This window comes from Puma concolor, chromosome B4, assembly GCF_028749965.1.
Source record: "Puma concolor isolate L17-30 chromosome B4, mPumCon1.1.hap2, whole genome shotgun sequence".
In the NCBI taxonomy this organism is placed as follows: domain Eukaryota; kingdom Metazoa; phylum Chordata; class Mammalia; order Carnivora; family Felidae; genus Puma; species Puma concolor.
Window position 1 is genome coordinate 113,290,178 of NC_141673.1, and position 22,981 is coordinate 113,313,158.

Consider the following 22,981-nt stretch of genomic DNA (forward strand, 5'->3'; position numbering starts at 1 on the left):
CATTTGCAAACAAAATTTACAAAACAAATGGTCAGTAAAATATGGTAAGAATGAAACCTTAAATAAGTGACAAGTGAATTGATACTCTAATTTATATGGATTAAATGAGTAAAAGATTTTTTATATTAAAAAAGTACTTGGAGGCGTCTGGGTGGTTCAGTCGGTTGAGCAGCCGACTTAGGCTCAAGTCATGATCTTTTGGTTCATGAGTTCGAGTCTCTCATCAGGCTCTTTGATGACAGCTTGGAGCCTGGAGCCTGCTTCGGATTCTGTGTCTCCTTCGCTCTCTGCTCCTCCCTGCTCCTGCACACTCTTTCTCTCTGTCTCTGAAAAACATAAGTAAACATTAAAAACAATTTTTTAAAAAAGTACTTGGTGCTTGCTGACGGTTTGGTGAACATAGTATTTTGTATACTGTTTGTGGGATTATAAATTAGATATATTACTTTTGGATAGAAGTTAGTGTATATTAAGAATATTAGGGGTGCCTGCATGGCTCAGTTGGTTGAGTGGCCGACTTCGGCTCAGGTCATGATCTCGCAGTCCGTGAGTTTGAGCCCTATGTCGGGCTCTGTGCTGACAGCTCAGAGCCTGGAGCCTGCTTCCGATTCTGTGTCTCCCTCTCTCTGACCCTCCCCTGTTCATGCTCTGTCTCTCTCTGTCTCAAAAATAAATAAATGTTAAAAAAAAATTAAAAAAAAAAAAAGAATATTAAAAACATTAATAGTTTTCCACTCAGTGTTTCTATTGTTTTTCATCTGTGATAAGGAAATCATTAGAGTTTTACATTGTGAGAATGGTCACCACAGTGGGTACATATATGTGCATATATGTTTATATTTGTGTTTGGAGAATTTGTGTGTGCACGTGAGCAAGTGTGTGAATGATGCACTTATGCAATTGAAAAAAATCTAAATTTGTCCAACATTAAATAGGGTACATTAATATAGTGTAATATATAACCATTAAAAGGCATATTTTTGAAGATTTTTTTTTTTAAAGTTTATTTTGAGAGAGAACATGAGTACCTGAGCGGGGTAGAAGCAGAGAGAGAGAGAAGAGAGAGAGAATCCCAAGCAGGCCCCATGCTGTCAGTGCACAGCCCATCATAGGGCTCAATCTTATGAACTATGAGATCATGACCTGAGCCAAAATCAACAGTTGGACACTTAACCGACTGAGCCACCCAGGCTTCCAGTTCCAAAGAACTGGAAATGAAACAGGATAAAGTATAAAAAGTAGTATGCAAAATATGTATTCTCTATATAAATAATGTCTCTATGTGTGGTTCCTTGCTATTTTTGTTTTTTAAATCTGTCTGTATAGAAAAAAGACTGGAAAGAAATATACAAAGGTGTTAACAGTAGTTATCTCTTAGGGAGTGGATTATGGGTGATTTTTTTGTTTTTTATGCTTTTATATATTTTCCAAATTTTCTATTATGGGTATATGTTAGGTTTATAATTAGAGAATACACATTGGAGACAGACCATGTTAGTGCTTACCACATGAAAGGCATGCTGATCCTTAGGTAGGGTCAAAGAAATGTGAGACATACTTTGGACATAGAGCTTGAAAAATCATGAGATTGTGGACTGGATGAATTGGGCTTTTCAAGTATTTACATACTAAAAATAAAAGGAAAGCAGTTGCAGATGCTTCTGGAGTTATGGATATGGTAGTATGAGTTAATTGAAAATAAATAATATCTTACCCAGTTGTAAGAAAACTGACAATTATGACCATCAAACAATAGATCCTGAAATTATGCCTTTGAGGAAAAGAATAAGCGTATAGATTACTGGTACGTAGTCTGCTCTAGAAGACAAGAAAAAGATCACTATTTTTTCATGGCTCTCTATGCCAAGGTAATCTGAAATCACCAGTCTTTGGAGTACATCTGGATCAGTTCAGTAACTATTATGTAACGTAACGTAACATAACATAACATAACATAACATAACATAACATAACATAACATAACATAACATAACATAACATAATGTAACGTAACATGATGTGATATGATATGATATAATATAATATATAGTACTATAATATGTAACAATATATGACATTTTGTTATGCATATTTAATGTTTATATATGTTGCATTTTAATCATTTTTCATTATTTTCTCTCTTGAAACTTCAAGTAAAGTTGTCTGTTCTTTGTTTCTCCTGACAGATGAAAATAGATGTTTAAAAGCAAATGCCAAATCCTGTGGAGAATGTATACAAGCAGGGCCAAATTGTGGATGGTGTGTAAATTCAGTAAGTAAGATTGCTCAAGGCATTTACTCTCTAGTCATTTACTGTTGCCCAATTTTGTACCCTTATGAAATGTTAGATATGATTTTCACTTAAATCAGTGTTTATCGAATAAGTATCAATTCTGTGTCTAACACTATGTGATGGTCTGGAGGTGTGCTATTTAAACACAGTAGCCACTAGGCACATGTAGCTATTGAGCACTTTAAATATGCTCCAAGATGTTCCAAATTGAGAATTACTGTAAGCCCCAGATACATCCCAAAGTTTGAAGACTTAATGATTAAAAAAATCATTAATAATGTTGAAATGATAATATTTTGTATATATTGTTAAAATTAGTTTCCTGTTTCTTTTTATTTTTTCTTTTTGTGTGGCTACTAGATAATTTTAAAGTACGTTGGTAGCTCGCCTTTGTGGCATGCATTATATTTCTATTGAATAGCCTCCCATAAATCCCTAGCCATTTAATTTGACTGTTGTAGATTTTTCTCTTTTTTTGACAGGAGAGGTAGAAATTAACCTTCCTAATTATATTTGAATTAAAACTAAAATAGAATTGATTTGCATCCTAATAAAAGCCCATTGAGTTTAGGGTTTAAATTTTATTCAGTGGTCATCTCTGTACAATGCTTACTTGATACCTTTCAGAAAGCTTACTAATGTTAAATGAAAAAGTAAATGTATGAATGAATGAATCAAAACAGAATAAAGGGAAGTCATTTTGAGGATTTATAATTTATTCAAGGGTAAATAATATCAGAAGGTCAAAGGTTAATTGCTTGATTTTAGTCAGACATTTGACCCCACACATTTCAACTGCCTGTTTGTAGCTGTACGTAACTGGTCAAATATCAGATATTTTGTATGGTTTAACCATATGAAAGGGAAAATCAGAGGTTTTTGTTTTGTTATTTCAAAGTTTTCCTAGTGACACTTTCTGTTCTCATAAAAATGGTATTCTGGAATTCAGTTGGAGACAGTGGAAGAAATAGGGAGTGCTCTGAGTTTTGTCTCAGGTAAGGCTTACTTGCCAAACTGTTCTTAAGCCTTTGATATTTGTGGCATAATTCTTAAATTATTAAAGCGTATTTCAGAATGTGTTTAGTGAAACTTTGAGTGTTACAGTCTTAAGTTTTCCACGCTAGGCTCCTGTGCTTTGGTAGTATTTTAGGTTTGATAATACAAGAAAGTAGTTCAGCTTTGAGTTGTCTGACCTTTGGTATTCCCTTCCAGGTGTTTTTCTAGTTACATAAATGCTCTTTATGTAACTGATCAAAAAAAGTAACTGATCGAAACCATTGTATATTCTTTGTATTTAAATATCCTCATTACACAGCACTGTGAGATTTGTAGATAGTAAACAAATACCATATGAAATTGAAGATAAAGTGACCCAAAATAAAAGGCATTTCCTCATTTTCCCAGTGTCAAAATTAAAAAACAAAAAAAACAAACAACTCTGGCCTAGTACAATTATATACAATTTTTAGGGATATATGTGAAATAGTCAAATATAATAATTGATTGTTATAGGTACACATTTTGAAGTGACACATACCCACCCATACACTAAGGTCATTGTTTTTCTCCTCTCTCAGATTTCATGAAAAACTTTCATTCAGAGATGTTACATGCATCTTAACAGCAGTGTTTTTGCTTTCACTGAGATACTTCTTCAGTCATCTGATAATATTTTTATTTCCATCTAATTTGTTTGAGGTATAACACATTTTGAGGTCATATCACTACTGGAAATTTTACCCCAAGCCACAAGTACCATTTATATACCATTCAGACCTTTTTTATTTTTATTCTTTTAAAATGCACTCTGTGGAAATATATTCATGACCTTGTCAGGTAATCAAATTTTACTGCGATTATTGTTTTGTATTGTCACATAATCACCACCGTGATTATTGTTTTTAAAAATAAATTTTAAAAGGCTTATTTAAAATACTAGCCAATACTTGAAATTTTTTCAAACCTCTAGGAATACTTACTAATTCTGTGTTAAGTTTCTTGGTCTCATTTTTAAAAATTGTATCATTAATTGAGACATCTTCAGGCTAATGAGAGACTTATATAAGATTTTTCTAAGGGAAATTTTGGGAAAAAAATACTTATCCAGTATTTGGGTATATACATTATTAGTGGCCATTAAGCATTCTGAATAAGTGATTTCACTGAAGAAATTCCTTTGATTAAATACTTATAATTTGAAAGTGGGACAGTTAAAATGTACATTTAAGTCAGTCCTAAATATTACCAAAGTAATAAATTTTTAATAATATATTAACAAAGGTATTACTTTTCTAGAGAATGAGTTTGTTTGTTTTTAAACAAGAGCATATGATTTGGGTGAAGAGGGTATTTTGTTTAAAAACCAAAAATGAGGGGCGCCTGGGTGGCGCAGTCGGTTGAGCGTCCGACTTCAGCCAGGTCACGATCTCGCGGTCCGTGAGTTCGAGCCCCGCGTCGGGCTCTGGGCTGTTGGCTCAGAGCCTGGAGCCTGCTTCCGATTCTGTGTCTCCCTCTCTCTCTGCCCTCCCCCGTTCATGCTCTGTTTCTCTCTGTCTCAAAAATAAATAAACGTTAAAAAAAAAACAAACAAACAAAAATGAAGTGTGTTAGTTGTGTCACTTGATTTTTGCATTTAAATATTGCATGTTTGCAATTATGATTAAACAGAATGTTTGGCTATTATACTTACTATTTATACCTATATTTTGTATGTCACTTAGACATTTTTACAAGAAGGAATGCCTACGTCTGCGCGATGTGATGATTTAGAAGCTTTGAAAAAGAAAGGTTGCCATCCAGATGACATAGAAAATCCCAGAGGCTCCAAAGATGTAAAGAAAAATAAAAATGTAACGAACCGTAGCAAAGGAACAGCAGAGAAGCTCCAGCCGGAAGATATTACTCAAATCCAGCCTCAGCAGTTGGTTTTGCAGTTGCGATCAGGTACAGAAATCTAATTGCATGAATACCTTTATTTCAACAGGAGCTTTTTGACAACTTTATATTTTCCATCAAGGAGTTTTCACATATGGACTGGTACTCACATAGAAATGTGGAATGTGTCAAAGTTTAGAAATTTGTAGCAGACATAGCAATCTGCAAGTCACATATACTTGAAAGGTTGCCTTTCAACCAATAAAGGTTGCCTCGGGGCGCCTGGGTGGCGCAGTCGGTTAAGCGTCCGACTTCAGCCAGGTCACGATCTCGCGGTCCGTGAGTTCGAGCCCCGCGTCAGGCTCTGGGCTGATGGCTCGGAGCCTGGAGCCTGTTTCCGATTCTGTGTCTCCCTCTCTCTCTGCCCCTCCCCCGTTCATGCTCTGTCTCTCTCTGTCCCAAAAATAAAATAAACGTTGAAAAAAAAAATTTTTTTTTTAAAAATAAAAAAATAAAAAAAAATAAAGGTTGCCTCATGTTCAAAGCAAATTCTGTTAAAGAGTCAGAAAGTATTATATTTAATGGGTTTTAAAAATAAAAGTATCCATCCTGAGGTATAATTACTTAATATACAGACAACATTCTAACCTGTGTTTTTCCTTGTGTGTGTTTAATGTTGTGAAAATAGTAAGTTTTTATGAGAATCTGTGGCAGTCCTGCATCTGAAAAAAGAAAGAAGAAAACAAGCCTTCTTCCTCCACTTCCCAGTTTCCATCCCTTTTCTCTCAACAGAATGGTGCACACTTGTGGTCTCCATGACTTCCCCTCTTGAGCACTTTTCAGTCTGCTTCTCTACCTGTTTTGGCAAAGCTCTACCATCACTTTGAACCACCAAACCTAGTGGATCCCTGTCAGGGCCTTTTTTCTTCTTTTAACCTTTCTGTACCGTTCCTTGAAACTTCTTGAAATGCTCTCCTCTTGGCTTCAGCAGTAGCACTCCTAGTTTTTATCTCTTAACATTACTTTCCAGTCTCCTTTTTGTGTCTTTTTTCTTCCTTCCTCTTTGTAGTGCAGTTAATTGTTGCTTTTCCCTCGTAACTTTAAAGCCATTTGTGTGCTGTAACACAGCATTTCTCCTAAGCCCCAAACACATTTACTCAGCTGCCTACTAGAAATCTGTATAGAGAACATCCACAAGTTAACAAACAATGAGTTTTCACCCAAACCTTCTCTTTCTTCTGTGTTTTCTAAATGCATTTTACCTTCTGCCTCTTTTATCCCTCGCCTCTTCTTCTTCCTCATGGTTTCAGTTCAGATCTTCATGTCTTCCTCAAGGATTTTTGCAGTAGTTTCTTAACAAGGCTCTTTGTCTCTACAGTTCATTTTTAAAACTTTTTTTTTTGCCAGGTTTTCTGAAGTAAAAATCAGATGATGTTTACTTAACATATAAACAGAGTACAGAATGTCTTACACCTTCACCCTCTAGAAGTCAGGTATACTCTCTAATGTGCCCTGCCTTACCCACCCCAGTTTAATTTATGCAGTTTCATCTATCTCTTGTCCTTGGTCATAGTTATAAATCTACTGTTTGTCTGTCTTGCCCATGGGAGTATTGTCTTTTTCATCTTGAATGCCCAGTGCTTAGCATGGTAAGTATTTGTTGAATGAAATGGAGTATACACTCATTTAGTTAACCAGTGAAATTCCCAGGTTTTTGTAAAGATTATGGCAGTGGGGTGTCTGGGTGGCTCAGTCGGTTGAGCTTCCGACTTCGGCTCAGGTCATGATCTCATGGCTCGTGAGTTCGAGCCCTGCGTTGGGTTCTGTGCTGACAGCTCGGAGCCTGGAGCCTGCTTCGGATTCTGTGTCTCCCTCTCTCTCTGCCCCTCCCCTGCTCATGCTCTGTCTCTCTCTCTCTCTCAAAAATAAAATAAACATTGAAAAAAAAATTCAAAAAAAAGATTATGGCAGTAATACATTTCATTTTATAGTGTTTATTTTTTGAATCCAATTTGGTTTTTCTCATTTGCTTTTGATTGCTGGAAACTAACTTCGTTTTCTAATCTCTGTTTAATTAGGGGAGCCACAGACATTTACATTAAAATTCAAGAGAGCTGAAGACTATCCTATCGATCTCTACTACCTTATGGACCTCTCCTACTCTATGAAAGACGATTTGGAGAATGTCAAAAGTCTTGGAACGGATCTGATGAATGAAATGAGAAGGATTACTTCAGATTTCCGGATTGGTAGGGATATCAAGAAAACTAATAATTTTCATTTGTCTAAGTCTTGGCAATTTTGTTCTTCATCACATACTTATGAAATAAACAGGCCAGTTTTTAGCCTTTTCTTTCTGAAAGGAAACCTAATCCTGTCACATATCTAGTAATCTTTGTCCCTTCTTGTTCCTCTGTTACTTTATGCTACCATGTTACTTAACACACATTATACCACCATAGATAATGAAACAGGGACTTATTCCATTCATGTGTTGTATTATAAACATGTTGAGTACTCAAATTGTAATTCGTTACTAATTAATGACTACACCTGTCAGTACAGCCTAATCTCATTTTACACCTGGATTTTTTGTGTTAGAATGATCTTCTTTCCAAACTTTATTATTAAAACCTTATTTCTCATTAAAGAAAAAGGTTGACTTCTATGTGGTAACATACTTTATTCTTTTTAATGCAAGTTCATGTCTGTCCAGCCATCTATCCTTCTCTCTACATGCATTTTTCCTTTACAGGATTTGGCTCATTTGTGGAGAAGACCGTGATGCCTTACATTAGTACAACACCAGCCAAGCTCAGGAACCCTTGCACAAGTGAACAAAACTGCACCAGCCCATTTAGCTACAAAAATGTGCTCAGTCTTACTGATAAAGGGGAAGTATTTAATGAACTTGTTGGTAAACAGCGCATATCTGGAAATTTGGATTCTCCAGAAGGTGGCTTTGATGCAATCATGCAAGTTGCAGTTTGCGGAGTAAGTGCATTCATTTCCTGCAAAGGGCTATTGTATGAATTTTAGGTGTGATTTTACTCTCAGTACAGAAACATTACCTACGTACCAAATCATCCTTCATTATCCCAGAGAAGTACAGAATGGGATCCCTTAAATTCCCTCCAGCTACACAAGTGTTTTGTAAAAGCATATTTAATCATTACGTCCTTATTTCAACCAGGCAATTACTTCTTTTATACGGGATTTTAAAAGCCAGAATGCTCACCATTTGAAACAGTGGGGCAGTTTAGCTATGCTTGGCTAGCATTCTAGGTGTTTAGAAGAGGCACAGGTGTCCTGACTTTCTGGCTTGTGCCAGAGATGGAATTGATCTTGTCCAAGGTATCACCAGGAGAATTAAAAGAGCTCAAATGGAATTGTATCTCCAATACCATTTTCCTTTGATCAGTTTTCTTCTCATTGTCTTTGAAAGATGCCTTCCTGTGTCTTAGTAATTCAAAAAGAACTTTTTAAATTCTGCTTTGTAATCTATATGAACATATATATTTTGAGAAGCTCTACAATATTAATAATTGTATTTATTTTTTGAATTTATTTTTGAGAGAGAGAACACATGAGGGGGGGAAGAGAGAGAGAATCTTAAGCAGGTCCCATGCTCAGCTGGAACCCATTGTAGGGCTCAATCCCACAACTGTGAGATCCTGTGAGCCAAAATCAATAGTGAATAGGATGTTTAACTGACTGAGCCACCCAGGCGCCCTTATTAATAATTTTAATTGTAAGGTTTTTAGTAAGCTCATCTCCATTAGACTAGTGATAGAATTCTATGACCCATTTAGCAGCTGAAGATTTTGAGATGACATTTTCATGACATGGCTGAAGCTGAAACCAGTAAGCATTGTGAGGTATTAAATAAGATTTGTCTTTTTTTTTTTAATTTTTTTTTTCAACATTTATTTATTTTGGGGACAGAGAGAGACAGAGCATGAACGGGGGAGGGGCAGAGAGAGAGGGAGACACAGGATCAGAAACAGGCTCCAGGCTCTGAGCCATCAGCCCAGAGCCTGACGCGGGGCTCGAACTCACGGACCGCGAGATCGTGACCTGGCTGAAGCCGGACGCTTAACCGACTGCGCCACCCAGGCGCCCCAAATAAGATTTGTCTTAAGACCTACTTCTGTCTCATTTTTCCTCTTTTTTTTCCTTATAGTACCCGTGTTCCCTAGAACACTCATATATGTTCCCTGTTCCTTGATTCCTGAAGCTTCCTAATGGTTATTTTTCGACCAGTTTTTGCTAAGGTGCTATATCTTATATCCAAGATATCCAAGATAATGATATGGTGTAGCAGTATGGTATAGTGTTTAAGAGAATAGACTGTTCGAACGTGGTTTCACATTTTCCCATCGCTACTGATGCTAGACAATTTACTTAGCCACACTCGAGGACTGTATCCTTCTCAGTATGAAGGGACAGTAGTAGATATACCTGATAGGACTGTTAGGAAATACAAATACAGTAATCCATATAAAGTGGCAGTAAGCACTCAGCAAATATTAAGTACTATATTGTTGTTACTTTTGATTTCTCCCTGGGGCAGTTGTAATTTAAAGATAGTCTCGGCTTTTAAAGGGGAAGAAAGATTAATATTCCAGGTAGTGCCTAGCCTGCCACCCTTTCTCACAATCATTTATTTGTGATCCTGTTGGCAGCTCCCTGTGGAGAGAACATTCTTTGGGCTGCCTCCAGCTGTGCCTCAGCCTGTGGGATTAGAGCAAGCCATAGCATCCATGGCCTCTACTGTCTTTCCATGGTTATCATGCTGACTGAGAGTAACTGTTCCACCAACTTCCCTAGATGCAAGAAACACTTGGATTGCCAGCATTAGTAAACTGAATTCATATCTTCAAGGAATTTACAGCTTTATGAGGATATATACAAGATGTATTGAGTAAATTTAGGCAAATGTATTTACAAATTTACCATAGAAGAGGATTTCATTGCTGCTTTTTTTTAAATTTTATTTTTTAAGTAATCTCTACACTCCGCATGGGGCTCGAACTTACAACCCTGAGATCAAGAGTTGCACACTCCACAGGCTGAGCCAGCCAGGTGCCCCTTATTGCTACTTTAAATTCTTTGTTGAATAAAGAAGAGAATAAAATAAATGAACAAATAGTACCTATGAAGTAGACTGGATGGAATTAGGTAGGGCAGGTGTTTGGAGAAGATGATTTCTTCTGTAGTTAAAAAAAGGAAGGCCTAATACAGAGGGCTGATAAAGGAGGCATATACTATAGAAGGTGGGAGCAAGGATGGAAGGATGGATGAGAACAAGGCAGCAGCAGTAGGTAAAGGACGGAATGGGCTGAGACATTTCTGTTTCCCCAGCAAATATTCATTAGGTACCTACCGTGTGCTGGGCCCTGTGCTTGCTACTGGAGAAGCAGATGTGCTCCCTGCCCCCCCCCATAGAGTTAGCCTACCTTCTAGTGGGGGAGGGAGACGTTGATTTTAAAAGATACAGTTTTTTATTTTTACTATTTTATTTTTTAAATATTTATTTTGAGAGAGCATGCACAAGTTGGGGAGGGGCCAAGAGAGAGAATCCCAAGTAGGCTCACACTGTCAGTATAGAGCCCGACGCAGGGCTTGATCCCACAACTGTGAGATCATGACCTGAGCCAAAATCAAGTCGGATGCTTAACTGACTGAGCCATCCAGACGCCCCAAAGATAGTTTTCAAAAACTAGCTGAGAGAAATGGGCAACCTGGCAAGACACAGTTTTCCAATGGGGTGGAGGGCCTTTAATGCGTGGGCTCTGTGCATTTATTGGCAAGAGTATTAGCACTGCAAAAAAAAAAGAAGCTAAAAAGATACAGAATTAGGTTAAAAGTACAATGGCAGCCTATATGAGGGTTAAAGATTTATGTGCAGTGATCGTGGATAGTATTTTTAAATTGAAATCATTTTCTTTTCAAGTCATTGATTGGCTGGAGGAATGTTACACGGCTGCTGGTGTTTTCCACGGATGCTGGGTTTCACTTTGCTGGAGATGGGAAACTTGGTGGCATTGTTTTACCAAATGATGGACAGTGTCACCTGGAAAATGATGTGTACACAATGAGCCATTATTATGTAAGTGCTGAATTCCTTATACATTGAATGAACTCATGTGGAATTTTAGTGTTTAATACTAAGAGTATTGTGGGTGATTAAGCTTGTAGGTTTTACTAGGTTTGGGGGTTTGTTATTTTGGTAAGTGTGGGCTCTAACCTAATGTGCAAGGAAGCTAGTGTTGCTGTTCTGAAGATGTGGCTTTGTGCTTGCTTCCTGCTGCTGAGCCAAGGGCCTCCACCTGTGAAAGGAGCTGCTTGAACACTATTTTTTTTTTCCATGCCTCAACCTGTCGCTGTGGCTTTTCTCACTTGCTCATATCATTTGGTAGCAAAGTTGATATTATTCCTAAGCAAATAATTTGTATAATCATATACTTCTCATCTTATTTCTATAAGATTTTTGAAAGTAGGCACTCTATTTTTACTGAAAACAAAGATTGTCAAGTTATTCAAGTTCTAGAAGAAATCTAAACCCTGGCAAAATTTGGTCTTTTTCTTAAGTGATTTATGATACAGCCTTTAATTATTGACAATTCTTCAATTTAATTGTTCTAACATTTAATACACATATGCCTTGCTTTTTAAATTCTTTTTATTGAAGTTTTTGTACATACATAAAGATAGAAAATTAGAAACCCATGTGCACACATCTCCCATGTCTGCAGTTGTTTGTGTTATTTCAAGCAGTCTTGTGTAAGTAATCGTTATATATGCAGATCATTATTACTTTCAAAAGTATTGGAAAACTGGAATACATTGGATGTAATTACTTACAAATTTTATTAATTTCTTAGGATTATCCTTCTATTGCTCACCTTGTCCAGAAACTAAGTGAAAATAACATTCAGACAATTTTTGCAGTTACTGAAGAATTTCAGCCTGTTTACAAGGTAACTATCTATCTGTATATATATATATGCATATATGGGTTAAAAAGAAGAACCAGTTTCTAGACCCTTTAAGTTTAGTCATTAGAGGCAAAATCATATGTCTGAGTTGAGATGTGGGAAAGTGTCACTAGCCAGACTGGCTGGATTTTACATAAGTGGTTTATATTAAGTTTTAATCACATACAAAATGAGTTGTTTTTTCTGGTCTGACCCCTTATGTTATTTAGGAAATGGATAGGGAACTCATTAAAAATAAATACTGTATACTCAGTAGATGCTGATTGGTTGAATGAATAGTATTTGTATCTCATGTGTTTTATCTTTTAATTTCAGGAGCTGAAAAATTTGATCCCTAAGTCAGCAGTAGGAACTTTATCTGCAAATTCCAGCAATGTAATTCAGTTGATTATTGATGCATACAATGTAAGTACATATTAAATAAGCTCTGTTTTAGACAATACCCTGTTGAGAATACTTTGCTCAAAGAAGGTAAAACTCTCTTCATATGCAATTTAGCAAGCCCAGAGGACAACACAAAACTAACATTCTGTGTATCTGGAGGAAAACATCTTACATTCTCTTGCTAAAGCATAATTATTTACATAGCCTCAACAAAGCAAAAATATGATGAAGACGTGGGGAAGATTCTAAATATTCAATGTCATTAAATAGGTTTCCTTATCGGAAAACAAGTGGAACATAACTTACATTTAGATTTACAGGATTACTTCAGTCTTCTCTTCCCCTTTCTCAATCCTTTGTAGATTGGTTGTGATGAATTATTCTGGAAAAGTTTTTTGCCAGTTCTTCTCTTGCCATGTATTCAGAGATGCAGTTTTCTGTTCTCAAGGGATACACAGACACTCACATATATATGTACCATAAAATATCTACACATATAAATATATATATGTGTGTGTGTGTGTGTGTGTGTGTGTGTATATATATATGCTTTAACTGTTTTAAAAAGATTTATAAGATTTTTTTCCCCCACACATGAAGGGAAGTTGAATTGTCTACAGCTAATTCTGATGCTGTTAAGCATTGATGAATAATCATTTTAAGTAGTCAGGAGACATTTCTAACATTATGGTAATCAATGTGTGTCCACCCTCAACCTTTTGACAGGTTGAATTTAAGATACTTTTCACCTCATGTTAAGGTTTCCTAAAATGTTTTGGAAAGACCCTACGCAAAGAGACAGGTTTTTGTATTACAGAGATTTTCAAGATTCCTTTTGGTTCATGTCTTCCCCATAGTTCTCCACCCAACAGAATATTTTAATATTTTCCTTAGTCACATGCATGTAGGCATGTGAACAAGAGACAGCTTACCGCTGAGTCTTCTCTTTGTCCTGAGCATTCTGATATTCTAAAAAAACCAAAAACATTGGCTTGAATTCTTCGTACTTGGGGTTTTGAGTTTGGTGATGTTTTTGTTTTTTGTTTGTTTGGTTTTTTTGGCCTGGTCTATAATGGCTCTTAAGCATATGTGTTCCCAGACTGTGTATAGTCAGTTGTTTACCTTAGTCCCTAGTTGGCTGGAAGTGGTAGGGCCAGAGAAGAGCCATATTGCCAAATGGGGACAGAAAATGTTTGTTCTGAGGTCTTAGGACTTTTCATAATTTATATTAGGCCTTTTCTGCACTGTATGATCATCAATAATTAAAGCACAAATAATCTTATTATATTTTTTTAGTTTATTTATTTATTTTGAGAGAGAGAGAGAGAGAGTGTGCAAGCAGGGAAGGAGGAGAGAAGGAGGAGAGAGAGAGAATCCCAAGCAGGCTCCACATTGTCAGTGCAAAGCCTGATGCAGGGCTTGAACTCATGAACCGTGAGATCATGACCCAAGCCGAAATCAGGTGTTGGATGCTTAACCGACTGAGCTACCTGCATGCCCCAGTACTCTTACTTTTTAATCATGTACATTATTTTGAAAAATTTTAATTAGAGCCTGTTTCTTTGGAGTCTGTGTTTTCTAGTCACTCAGAATTTGGCTCCAAGTCTTTTATTTAAATGATACTATTTTCTTAATAGTTCATTTTGCCCATTGGTTTTACGCAATCATTGTACTTTATAGTAGCATTTTGTTTGCCTTTCCTGTGTGTGATTAGTCTTTCTTTTAGTCCCTTTCCTCAGAAGTCATTTTGGAAAACAGCAAATTGCCAGAAGGAGTAACAATAAATTACAAATCTTACTGCAAGAATGGGGTGAATGGAACAGGGGAAAATGGAAGAAAATGTTCCAATATTTCCATTGGAGATGAGGTGTGTTGTATAAGCATTTTCTGAAGGAAAGAAAAAATTGCTTGTTTATAATCTAGTTATAGATTTGAGAACGGTTTATAATTTGAGAAACAGTAAAAGAAATTAGTAGCTTTTTTGAAATACTTTTTAGCAGATTCAGATTGCTTAGTTAGTTGTTAATTTAATTGTTTTTTTTTCCTTCAAGGTTCAATTTGAAATTAGCATAACTTCAAATAAATGTCCAAATAAGAATTCTGAAATCATTAAAATTAAGCCTCTGGGCTTTACTGAAGAAGTAGAAATTATTCTTCAGTTCATCTGTGAATGTGAGTGCCAAAATGAAGGCATCCCTAGCAGTCCAAAGTGTCATGAAGGAAATGGAACGTTCGAGTGTGGAGCTTGCAGGTGAGCTGAGGTTGTTGGAGAGTGACAGAGAAAGATCTAGGTTTAGAAAGTTATAGACAGGCTGCTTTGAGACCTCCAGGAGAAAAATCTCTATTTGGAGGAAATAAATTCTTTGTTCCAATCACTGTTGCTCATCACGTTACCAGTTTGACAATCCTGTGTGATATTTCTAGAAAGTTCTTCGCTGCCCCCCCCCCTTTTTTCCTTAAGAAGACTGCTCTTTGAAATAAAAGGTTTTATAGCCATCTAAGACATATATTTAACAAATTGTTAAGGTAGCCTTTGGGTTTTTCCCTCATATAATAGCATAGCAGCCTGTATTTTCTAGAGCTAAATAAGCTCAGATAAAATATGTTTACAGAAAAATGTTTTAGGGGGCGCCTGGGTGGCGCAGTCGGTTAAGCGTCCGACTTCAGCCAGGTCACGATCTCGCGGTCCGTGAGTTCGAGCCCCGCGTCAGGCTCTGGGCTGATGGCTCAGAGCCTGGAGCCTGTTTCCGATTCTGTGTCTCCCTCTCTCTCTGCCCCTCCCCCGTTCATGCTCTGTCTCTCTCTGTCCCAAAAATAAAAATAAACGTTGAAAAAAAAAAAATTAAAAAAAAAAAAAAAAGAAAAATGTTTTAGGAAAATATATCAAACTTAACAATGGTGGTTTTATCTAGGAAATGGAACTAGGAAGCACTAAAGGGTGTTCACCTTGTGCATGGACCTCTGCATTGTTGGAATAATTTTTTTAAAAATGTATTTGCAAAGAACACTATTTTCTGAACATAGATCTATTACTAACAAAACTTTAATCAAATTATTTTAATTTTTTTTAGACTATGATATTTACCTCTTATCTAAAAATTAAAATTGAGTATTCTCTGAATACAGCTTTCTCCTTAAAGGATAGGAGGAAAGAGAGAGTATTTTGATCTAAATGTCAGCCCCAAATGACTTGACTTTGAAGAGTTTTCAATTGTGAAAAATACTGTATTTCACCATCAGTTATTAGTTGTCTAAGTAATAATTAAAATGTTATATTTTAATTTTTTATGTTGCACATATCCTGATTGAGTCATGTAAATTTGTTTTATTTTTAAATGATATTTTTAAATGGTATGTTCAATATGTTTTTCTTCACCTTCCATGATCTTTTTGGGGTGTGTTTCTGGTACTTTTTAAAAAATATTTATTTAAGTAATCTCTACACCCAACATGGGACTTGAACTTGACCCCGAGATCCAGAATTGGCATGTTCTTTGGACTGAGCCAGCCTGGCACCCCTTATTGTACTTTTTTAGATTAACAATTGGACCATTGCTTTAAATTTAGAGTTACTTCACCTATACTACCAAATGTAATAGCATATCATTTGAATACCACTGTTACACTCTTTTAAAGTAAGTTGATCCTGTGTTTCCAAATGTTTTGTTTACCTTTTCAATGCTAGATTATATTTTCATCTTGATCAAAATGGTTATTTTTCTGAAGACAGGTTTTATCCCATGCCTTTGCATATATTCCATATGAACTTGACTGGTGCGCCCATGTGTGTATGCGCATATAGGTACACTTTTGTACACGTCTGTGACGTGTGGCATGAACACTCCCATGTAATAGAATTGTAGTTTGAAGATACTGTTCATAGTCTTATTTCCTCTCCCATTCTTTCTCACAGTATGACTTGTTATTTTATGTGACTGAAATTTTGGATTCTTTCTTTAGGTGCAACGAGGGACGTGTTGGTAGACATTGTGAATGTAGCACAGATGAAGTTAACAGTGAAGATATGGATGCTTACTGCAGGAAAGAAAACAGTTCAGAAATCTGTAGTAACAATGGAGAGTGTGTCTGTGGACAGTGTGTTTGTAGGAAGAGGGATAATACAAATGAAATTTATTCTGGCAAATTCTGCGAATGTGATAATTTCAACTGTGATAGATCCAATGGCTTAATTTGTGGAGGTGAGAAAGGGTCTAAGAATGGTCATAAAATGTGATCCTATCTAATGCAGTAAGAAACGTCTAAGAGTTTGCTTGATGAATAAGTAGAAAAGGACAGCATTGAGGGGTCTGTCCATCCTTAGCTACATTTTCTTCCACATTACTGCTGATTTTTATTATTAAGTCAGTGCTGCAATTTTATATTTTGACCATTGTTATGACAAACGATATTTTTAATCACAGGAAATGGCGTTTGCAAGTGTCGTGTATGTGAATGCAATCCCAACTACACCGGCAGCGCCTGTGACTGTTCTTTGGATACCACTTCATGCATGGCCACAAATGGACAGATCTGCAATGGCAGGGGCATCTGTGAGTGTGGCGCCTGTAAGTGTACAGATCCGAAGTTTCAAGGGCCAACTTGTGAGATGTGTCAGACCTGCCTTGGTGTCTGTGCTGAGCATAAGTAAGTATTTCCTAGTTGCTTGAAGTAGTTGATACTGTCTGTTGGCCTAACTAGGTTTTCTCTCTACAGCCAGAACAGTACTGATAATAAGTTACAGTGTAAATATCTGACACTGTAGCCCACTCTAAATCTTAGAAATTCTTTCTCATTAGGGAGTGTTTGTCATATGATACATAACGTGTGTCATATGAAAATAGTTGGTACCATTATTTTGGTCTGAATTTTCTGTATAATTGAATCCACATAGTAACCTTTGTTAAATTAGTGTTCTAGCTGTTTAATTATTATCTTTTCACTAAACTAAGCAAAATTGAAGGTTTTTGCCTTCTGAAGAACTATTGTACCAACAACACGTTGTTTAAATTCTTTTGATTTTGTGTTTTATATTTATAATGTTTGATAGGGCTAGTTTTATTTTACTACTCTGTTTTCTTTTTCTTTTTGGATTTTAGTTTGAACTGTACTAAATCTATAATTTCACTTGGGAAACTGCATCTTTACATTTAGTTTTCCCATCTAGAAGTGTCATGCCTCTCCATTTATTCACACAAAATAATCTTTAAGCAAATATTTAATTTTTAAATAAATTTTTAATATAATTTGTGTTTTAACAGAGAATGTGTTCAGTGCAGAGCCTTCAATAAAGGAGAAAAGAAAGACACATGCGCACAGGAATGTTCACATTTCAACATTACCAAGGTTGAAAATCGAGACAAATTACCACAGCCAGGCCAGGTCGATCCCCTGTCCCATTGTAAGGAGAAAGATGTTGATGATTGCTGGTTTTATTTCACGTATTCAGTGAATGGGAACAATGAGGCCATTGTTCATGTTGTAGAGACTCCAGGTAAAAATCTGATCATTTCAAAAGTCTTTACATTTTCTTTTATGTCTTGTTTTTACTACTACTTAGGCCTCTTGGCAGTTTCCCAGACAACCCAGAAACAGCCTCCAGCATTCAAGTTAGGGCATTTTTAGTCTCAAAGCTTAAAATAGTATTTAGTTGACTGTATAAGAAATAAGGAAAAGAGAAAACAAGTTTTGAGTTTTATGAGTGGAGAGTTTGAAAATTAAATGTGTGAATACACACAAAACATTTGGCATTCTGCCTGACAATTATTTAAACAGATACTAAGAGTTATATCATTATTGATAATATTTAAGTTTGAGCTTGATTTAGGCTTGGACATTGGGAAAAATAACTTGTTAAAGGATATTATAAGGCATGAATTTGCTCAGCTTCTCAGAAGGTGAAACATTTTTTAATTTGGTTTTTCTAGGCGCCTTTTTATATATTCTTTGAAATTTTCTACATTTGTGTACAGATTTTTGTGGGAATGTAAGTTTTCATTTCTTTTGGATATATAGTAGGAATGGATTTAGGGGGCATCTGGTTAAGCATGTATTTAACTTTAAAGAAATAGCCAAAATGCTATTTTGAAGTCTCTATTGTTTCAGATAACATGTTTGGCAAATATTGTTTCCTGGTTTATGCTTCCTTGTCTTTTCCCCTTTTTTAAAATTATTATTATTTTTAGTGTTTAGTTTTGAGACAGAGCATGGGCGTGGGAGGGGCAGAGAGAGAGGGAGACATAGAATCTGAAGCAGGCTCTAGGCTCTGAGCTGTCAGCATAGAGCCCTACGTGGGGCTTGAACTCATGAACCCGCAAGATCATGACCTGAGCTGAGTTGGATGCTTAACCAACATCTTTTCACTTTTTTAAGTGTTTTTTAAAGTATACATCTTTTAAGTGTATTTAGGTATTTTGCAAGAGAGAATGCAAATGGGAAAGGGGCAGAGAGGGAGAGAGAGAGAGCAAGAGAGAGAGAGCACACAGCCCAATGCAGGGCTCAAATTCGTGAGAGCATGACCTGAGCTGAAATCAAGAGTTGGACGCATAACTGTGACTGAGCCACCCAGGCGCTCCTTAACAGTGTTTTCTTAAAGAGTATCGAAGCTTTAATTTTGATGAACTAGAATTTACCAGGTTTTTCTTTTATGGATATTGCTTTTACTTTTATTATATCTAGAATTTCTTGCCTAACTCAGCTTCATAAAGCTCTTTCTCCTGTATTCCAGAGGTTTTTTAGTTTCTGGTTTTCCACTTAGGTTCATAGCCCATTTTGAGTTATTCTTAGAATGTGGAATAAGGTTCAGTTTTTTGCATATGGATGTCCTGGAGTTCTAGCACCATTTGTGGAAAAGACTGACCTTTCTCTACCTTTGCTGAAAATCAGGTGATCTTATGTTATTTCTAATTCCAATACTTTCTAAAATTATTTCTTTTTATTCTGTTCCATTACTCTGTGCATCTGTCCTTTATAGCCAGTATACCACACTGTCTCAGTTACTGTCACTTTACAGCTAGTCTTGAAATCTGATAATGTAAAATGTCCAACCTTGATCTTTTCCAAAGTGTTTTTTAAACACTTGCCTAGTTCTCTGCCTTCCTTATACATTTTGAATTAACTTGCTGATATCTACAAAAATCTTGCCAGCATTTTGATTGGTAATGCATTGAGTTTAAATAGATCAAATTGGAGGAAAATTGACATCTTAATAATATTGAGCCTTCCAACCCATGAACATGGAATACCTCTCCATTTTTTCAGGTTTTCATTGGTTTCTTTCATCAGTGTTTAGTAATTTTTAGCATGTGAATCTTGCACATATTTTGTTAGATTTATGCATAAGTATTTAATGATTTTTGATGCTATTGTAGAAGGTACTATTTTCTAAATTTCAGTTTCCAATATGTAGAAATAAACTTCTGTATAATATATAGAAATACATATGATTTTTGTTTATTGGTTATATATCCTATCTTGTTAGTTCTAGTCTCTTTTTTATACTTTTGGATAGTATGCATTTACTTATCTTGGGTTTTTATTCCTATATGTTTTGCTAAGAGACTAACCAGGACTTTGTAGTTTGGGCCCTACTTTGCTTATATCAATCCCTGTGTGCTCATTCTTTCCTTTCAACTTTAACTTTACAGAGTGCCCCACTGGTCCAGACATCATTCCAATTGTAGCTGGTGTGGTTGCTGGAATTGTTCTTATTGGCCTTGCATTACTGCTTATTTGGAAGCTTTTAATGATAATTCATGACAGAAGGGAATTTGCCAAATTTGAAAAGGAAAAGATGAATGCCAAATGGGACACGGTAAGTTGAAAAACATGTAAAAAGCAAGATGGTTCACAGAGTAAATGTAACACTTCTAAGACTCATCTGTTAACTCTAAAGTTATTAAAGTCCTCTTTAAATATTTTATTTCCCCAAAAGTTCACTATCCAGAGAACAGGCATTTAGCAAAAAACAGAAGACATCTTAAATATGTCCCATTAAAATAAAACATTATAAGAAAGTATCCATTGGATACTGTGGTCGGTGTTTTTATTTCCTTAATTTTGATCTTGAATCTGCTCTTCTGCCTTTTCTTCTAATGTAAAATACAATTCTAAATATTGTCCGTATAGCAAGATACTCAGTGGAAAACATCTCTCTCTCTCTCTTTTTTTGTTTTTTTGTTTTTTTTTTGTTTTATTCAACAAAGAACCTTAAGTCAAAAGGAGCCATACTCAAAAGGCTACATATTGTATGACACCATTTATATGACATTCTGGAAAAGGCAAAACTATAGGGGCAAAATTGTGGTTTCCAGAGGCTGGAGTGGGGGGAGGGGAGCATTGAGGGATCTTCTTGGGGTGATCTTGATTGTGGGCATGTTTATACAACTCTCTACTTAAAAAGGGTATTTTTAATTCTCTGCAAATTATAACTCAATAAAATTTGCTTTGTAAAAATTTTTAAAAGCTGAAAGTGAAATGTAATAGCATTTAATGTGCTTTGAAATACAAAGTCCAAGGGTAGACTAGCCAAATGTTGGCCTTCATGTATTATCTTTTGATGCAACAAGGCAGTCTTCGCTATTTTTAAGTTGTAAATGAATTTAGTCGTTTGCATTTTACTACAGTTGGCTTGGGTTTTTTTTAAAAAACATGATATTCAGAAGTGCAAAAATAGTAAAAATTCTCTTACAGTGTTTAAACACTATACATGTCAGTTTTTTCCTGAAGAAATCATTAGAAACTATTTCTTTTACTTTAGCAAGAAAATCCGATTTACAAGAGTCCTATTAATAATTTCAAGAATCCAAACTATGGACGTAAAGCTGGTCTCTAAGTTGCCATTCGTATTTTCTTTCATTTTCTGTGTTTGCATGTGAACTTTTATCCCTTTTACCTGCACTGTGTGTCCTTTATCACAACTGCTGTTTTTTTTAAGTCTGGCTTTATTTATATGGCCATACCATGGCTTTTGTGTGTGTATGCGTGTGTTAATTTAAAGTGTTTAGAAGGGCTTTAAAACAGGCTTTATGGTAAAGAAGCAGCAGCTGGTTTGTAGTAAAAAAGAGGATGTGCTTTGTGGTCAGACAGACCTAGGGTCAGATCCCAGCTCTTCAACAGCACTGACTCACTTCCCTGTTTAGACCTTTTAGTTGTTCATATTTTTAATTATTTTTTTTAACATTTACTCATTTTTGAGAGACAGAGAGAGAGCTCAAGCAGGGGAGGGACAGAGAGAGAGGGGGAGACACAGAATTTTCAAGCAGACTCCAGGCTCTGAGCTGTCAGCACAGAGCCTGACGTGGAGGTCAAACTCACAAACCACAAGATCATGACCTGAGCCGAAGTCGGAAACTTAACTGACTGAGCCAGCCAGGCGTCCCTAGTTTTTCATATCTTTAATAGGGTGTTATTAATAATATCTGTGGTGTGGGTCTGGGTGTTTTGGCTGATGAACTACAGTATATGATATCAGCCTGTCAGTTTTAATTTTCACTACAGTCCTGTGTTTTAAATGGTATTATCTTTATATACAAATTACTGTATGCAGATTTTAGGGTGAAATAGGGAAAAGTGAAATCTAAATTGCAAAATAGAAAAATAAATGTAACCTGGTGAAACATTTATATATTATACAACTCCAGTATCATTGTTACTGCTTCTAGAACTATTTTGAGATTCTTTAGTTCTTGATTTAAGTTGAAATTCCATTAAAAACAGAAGACTTAGGTGCCTGGGTAGCTCATTTAGTTAAGCGTCCGATTCTTGATTTCAGCTCGGGTCATGATCTCATGGTTAGTGTGTTTGAGCCCCACAGTAGGCTTCCCCATTAACAGTGCAGAGTCCCTCCCCCACTTGTGCTCTCTTTCACTCTCTCTCTCTCTCTCTCTCTCTCTCTCAAATAAATTTAAAAAATAAAAAAACCTAGAATATCTTTTACATTTATTTTTTTTTCTGGTTATTGAATGATTCTGATATTCAAATCTAACATTGAACTTTTAAAAAAAGATAACAGACTTTAAAGAGAAAGTCCTATTTACAGTTTTCAATAAAAACTTCGTTGAAAATTTCAGAGCTGTATTGAGGCCTGCCGATCACTCTTCACTAAGCTAGGATAAGCTATTTGTTGAATGTTTATTTTACCTGAATGACAAATTTATTGTCTTTTACTAGTGGACGGGATTCTACCTTATATCTGAATTTTCATGAAATGCTTTTAGCATATTTTAATATAATCATGTAAGTCCCTAAAGCTGATTGAAAAGGTTAAGATAAGAACACATTTTCCTGGCTGGTGATCTAGAATTCCTCTTTCCTTTCCCCACAACTTTTATTTTTATTTCACATATTAGAAAACTGAGGCACAGAAGGAGTAGGTAACTTGACTAGGGAGTGGAAGAGCTCAGATGTAGACTCAGGCAGTTTCGACTCCAGA

At 35.8% G+C, this 22,981-nt stretch overlaps 1 protein-coding gene across 3 annotated transcripts in view; it reads left to right on the top strand.

Annotated features, from left to right (window-relative positions):
* ITGB1 (integrin subunit beta 1) overlaps positions 1 to 22,981 on the top strand; it is a 47,472-nt gene that overhangs the window by 18,744 nt on the left and 5,747 nt on the right. For 2 of the 3 annotated variants that reach the window (XM_086714612.1, XM_086714613.1), the window contains exons 3-16: positions 2,187 to 2,272; positions 5,014 to 5,236; positions 7,246 to 7,416; positions 7,923 to 8,161; positions 11,124 to 11,279; positions 12,055 to 12,150; positions 12,484 to 12,573; positions 14,279 to 14,419; positions 14,604 to 14,803; positions 16,513 to 16,751; positions 16,974 to 17,196; positions 17,811 to 18,043; positions 20,196 to 20,362; positions 21,308 to 21,388. In XM_086714612.1, the coding sequence (XP_086570738.1) occupies positions 2,187 to 2,272; positions 5,014 to 5,236; positions 7,246 to 7,416; positions 7,923 to 8,161; positions 11,124 to 11,279; positions 12,055 to 12,150; positions 12,484 to 12,573; positions 14,279 to 14,419; positions 14,604 to 14,803; positions 16,513 to 16,751; positions 16,974 to 17,196; positions 17,811 to 18,043; positions 20,196 to 20,362; positions 21,308 to 21,382 (2,339 nt within the window). In that variant the 3' untranslated portion in view covers positions 21,383 to 21,388. The remainder of the gene's footprint in view (positions 1 to 2,186; positions 2,273 to 5,013; positions 5,237 to 7,245; positions 7,417 to 7,922; positions 8,162 to 11,123; positions 11,280 to 12,054; positions 12,151 to 12,483; positions 12,574 to 14,278; positions 14,420 to 14,603; positions 14,804 to 16,512; positions 16,752 to 16,973; positions 17,197 to 17,810; positions 18,044 to 20,195; positions 20,363 to 21,307; positions 21,389 to 22,981) is intronic. The other variant, XM_025930291.2, reaches the window with a different exon arrangement.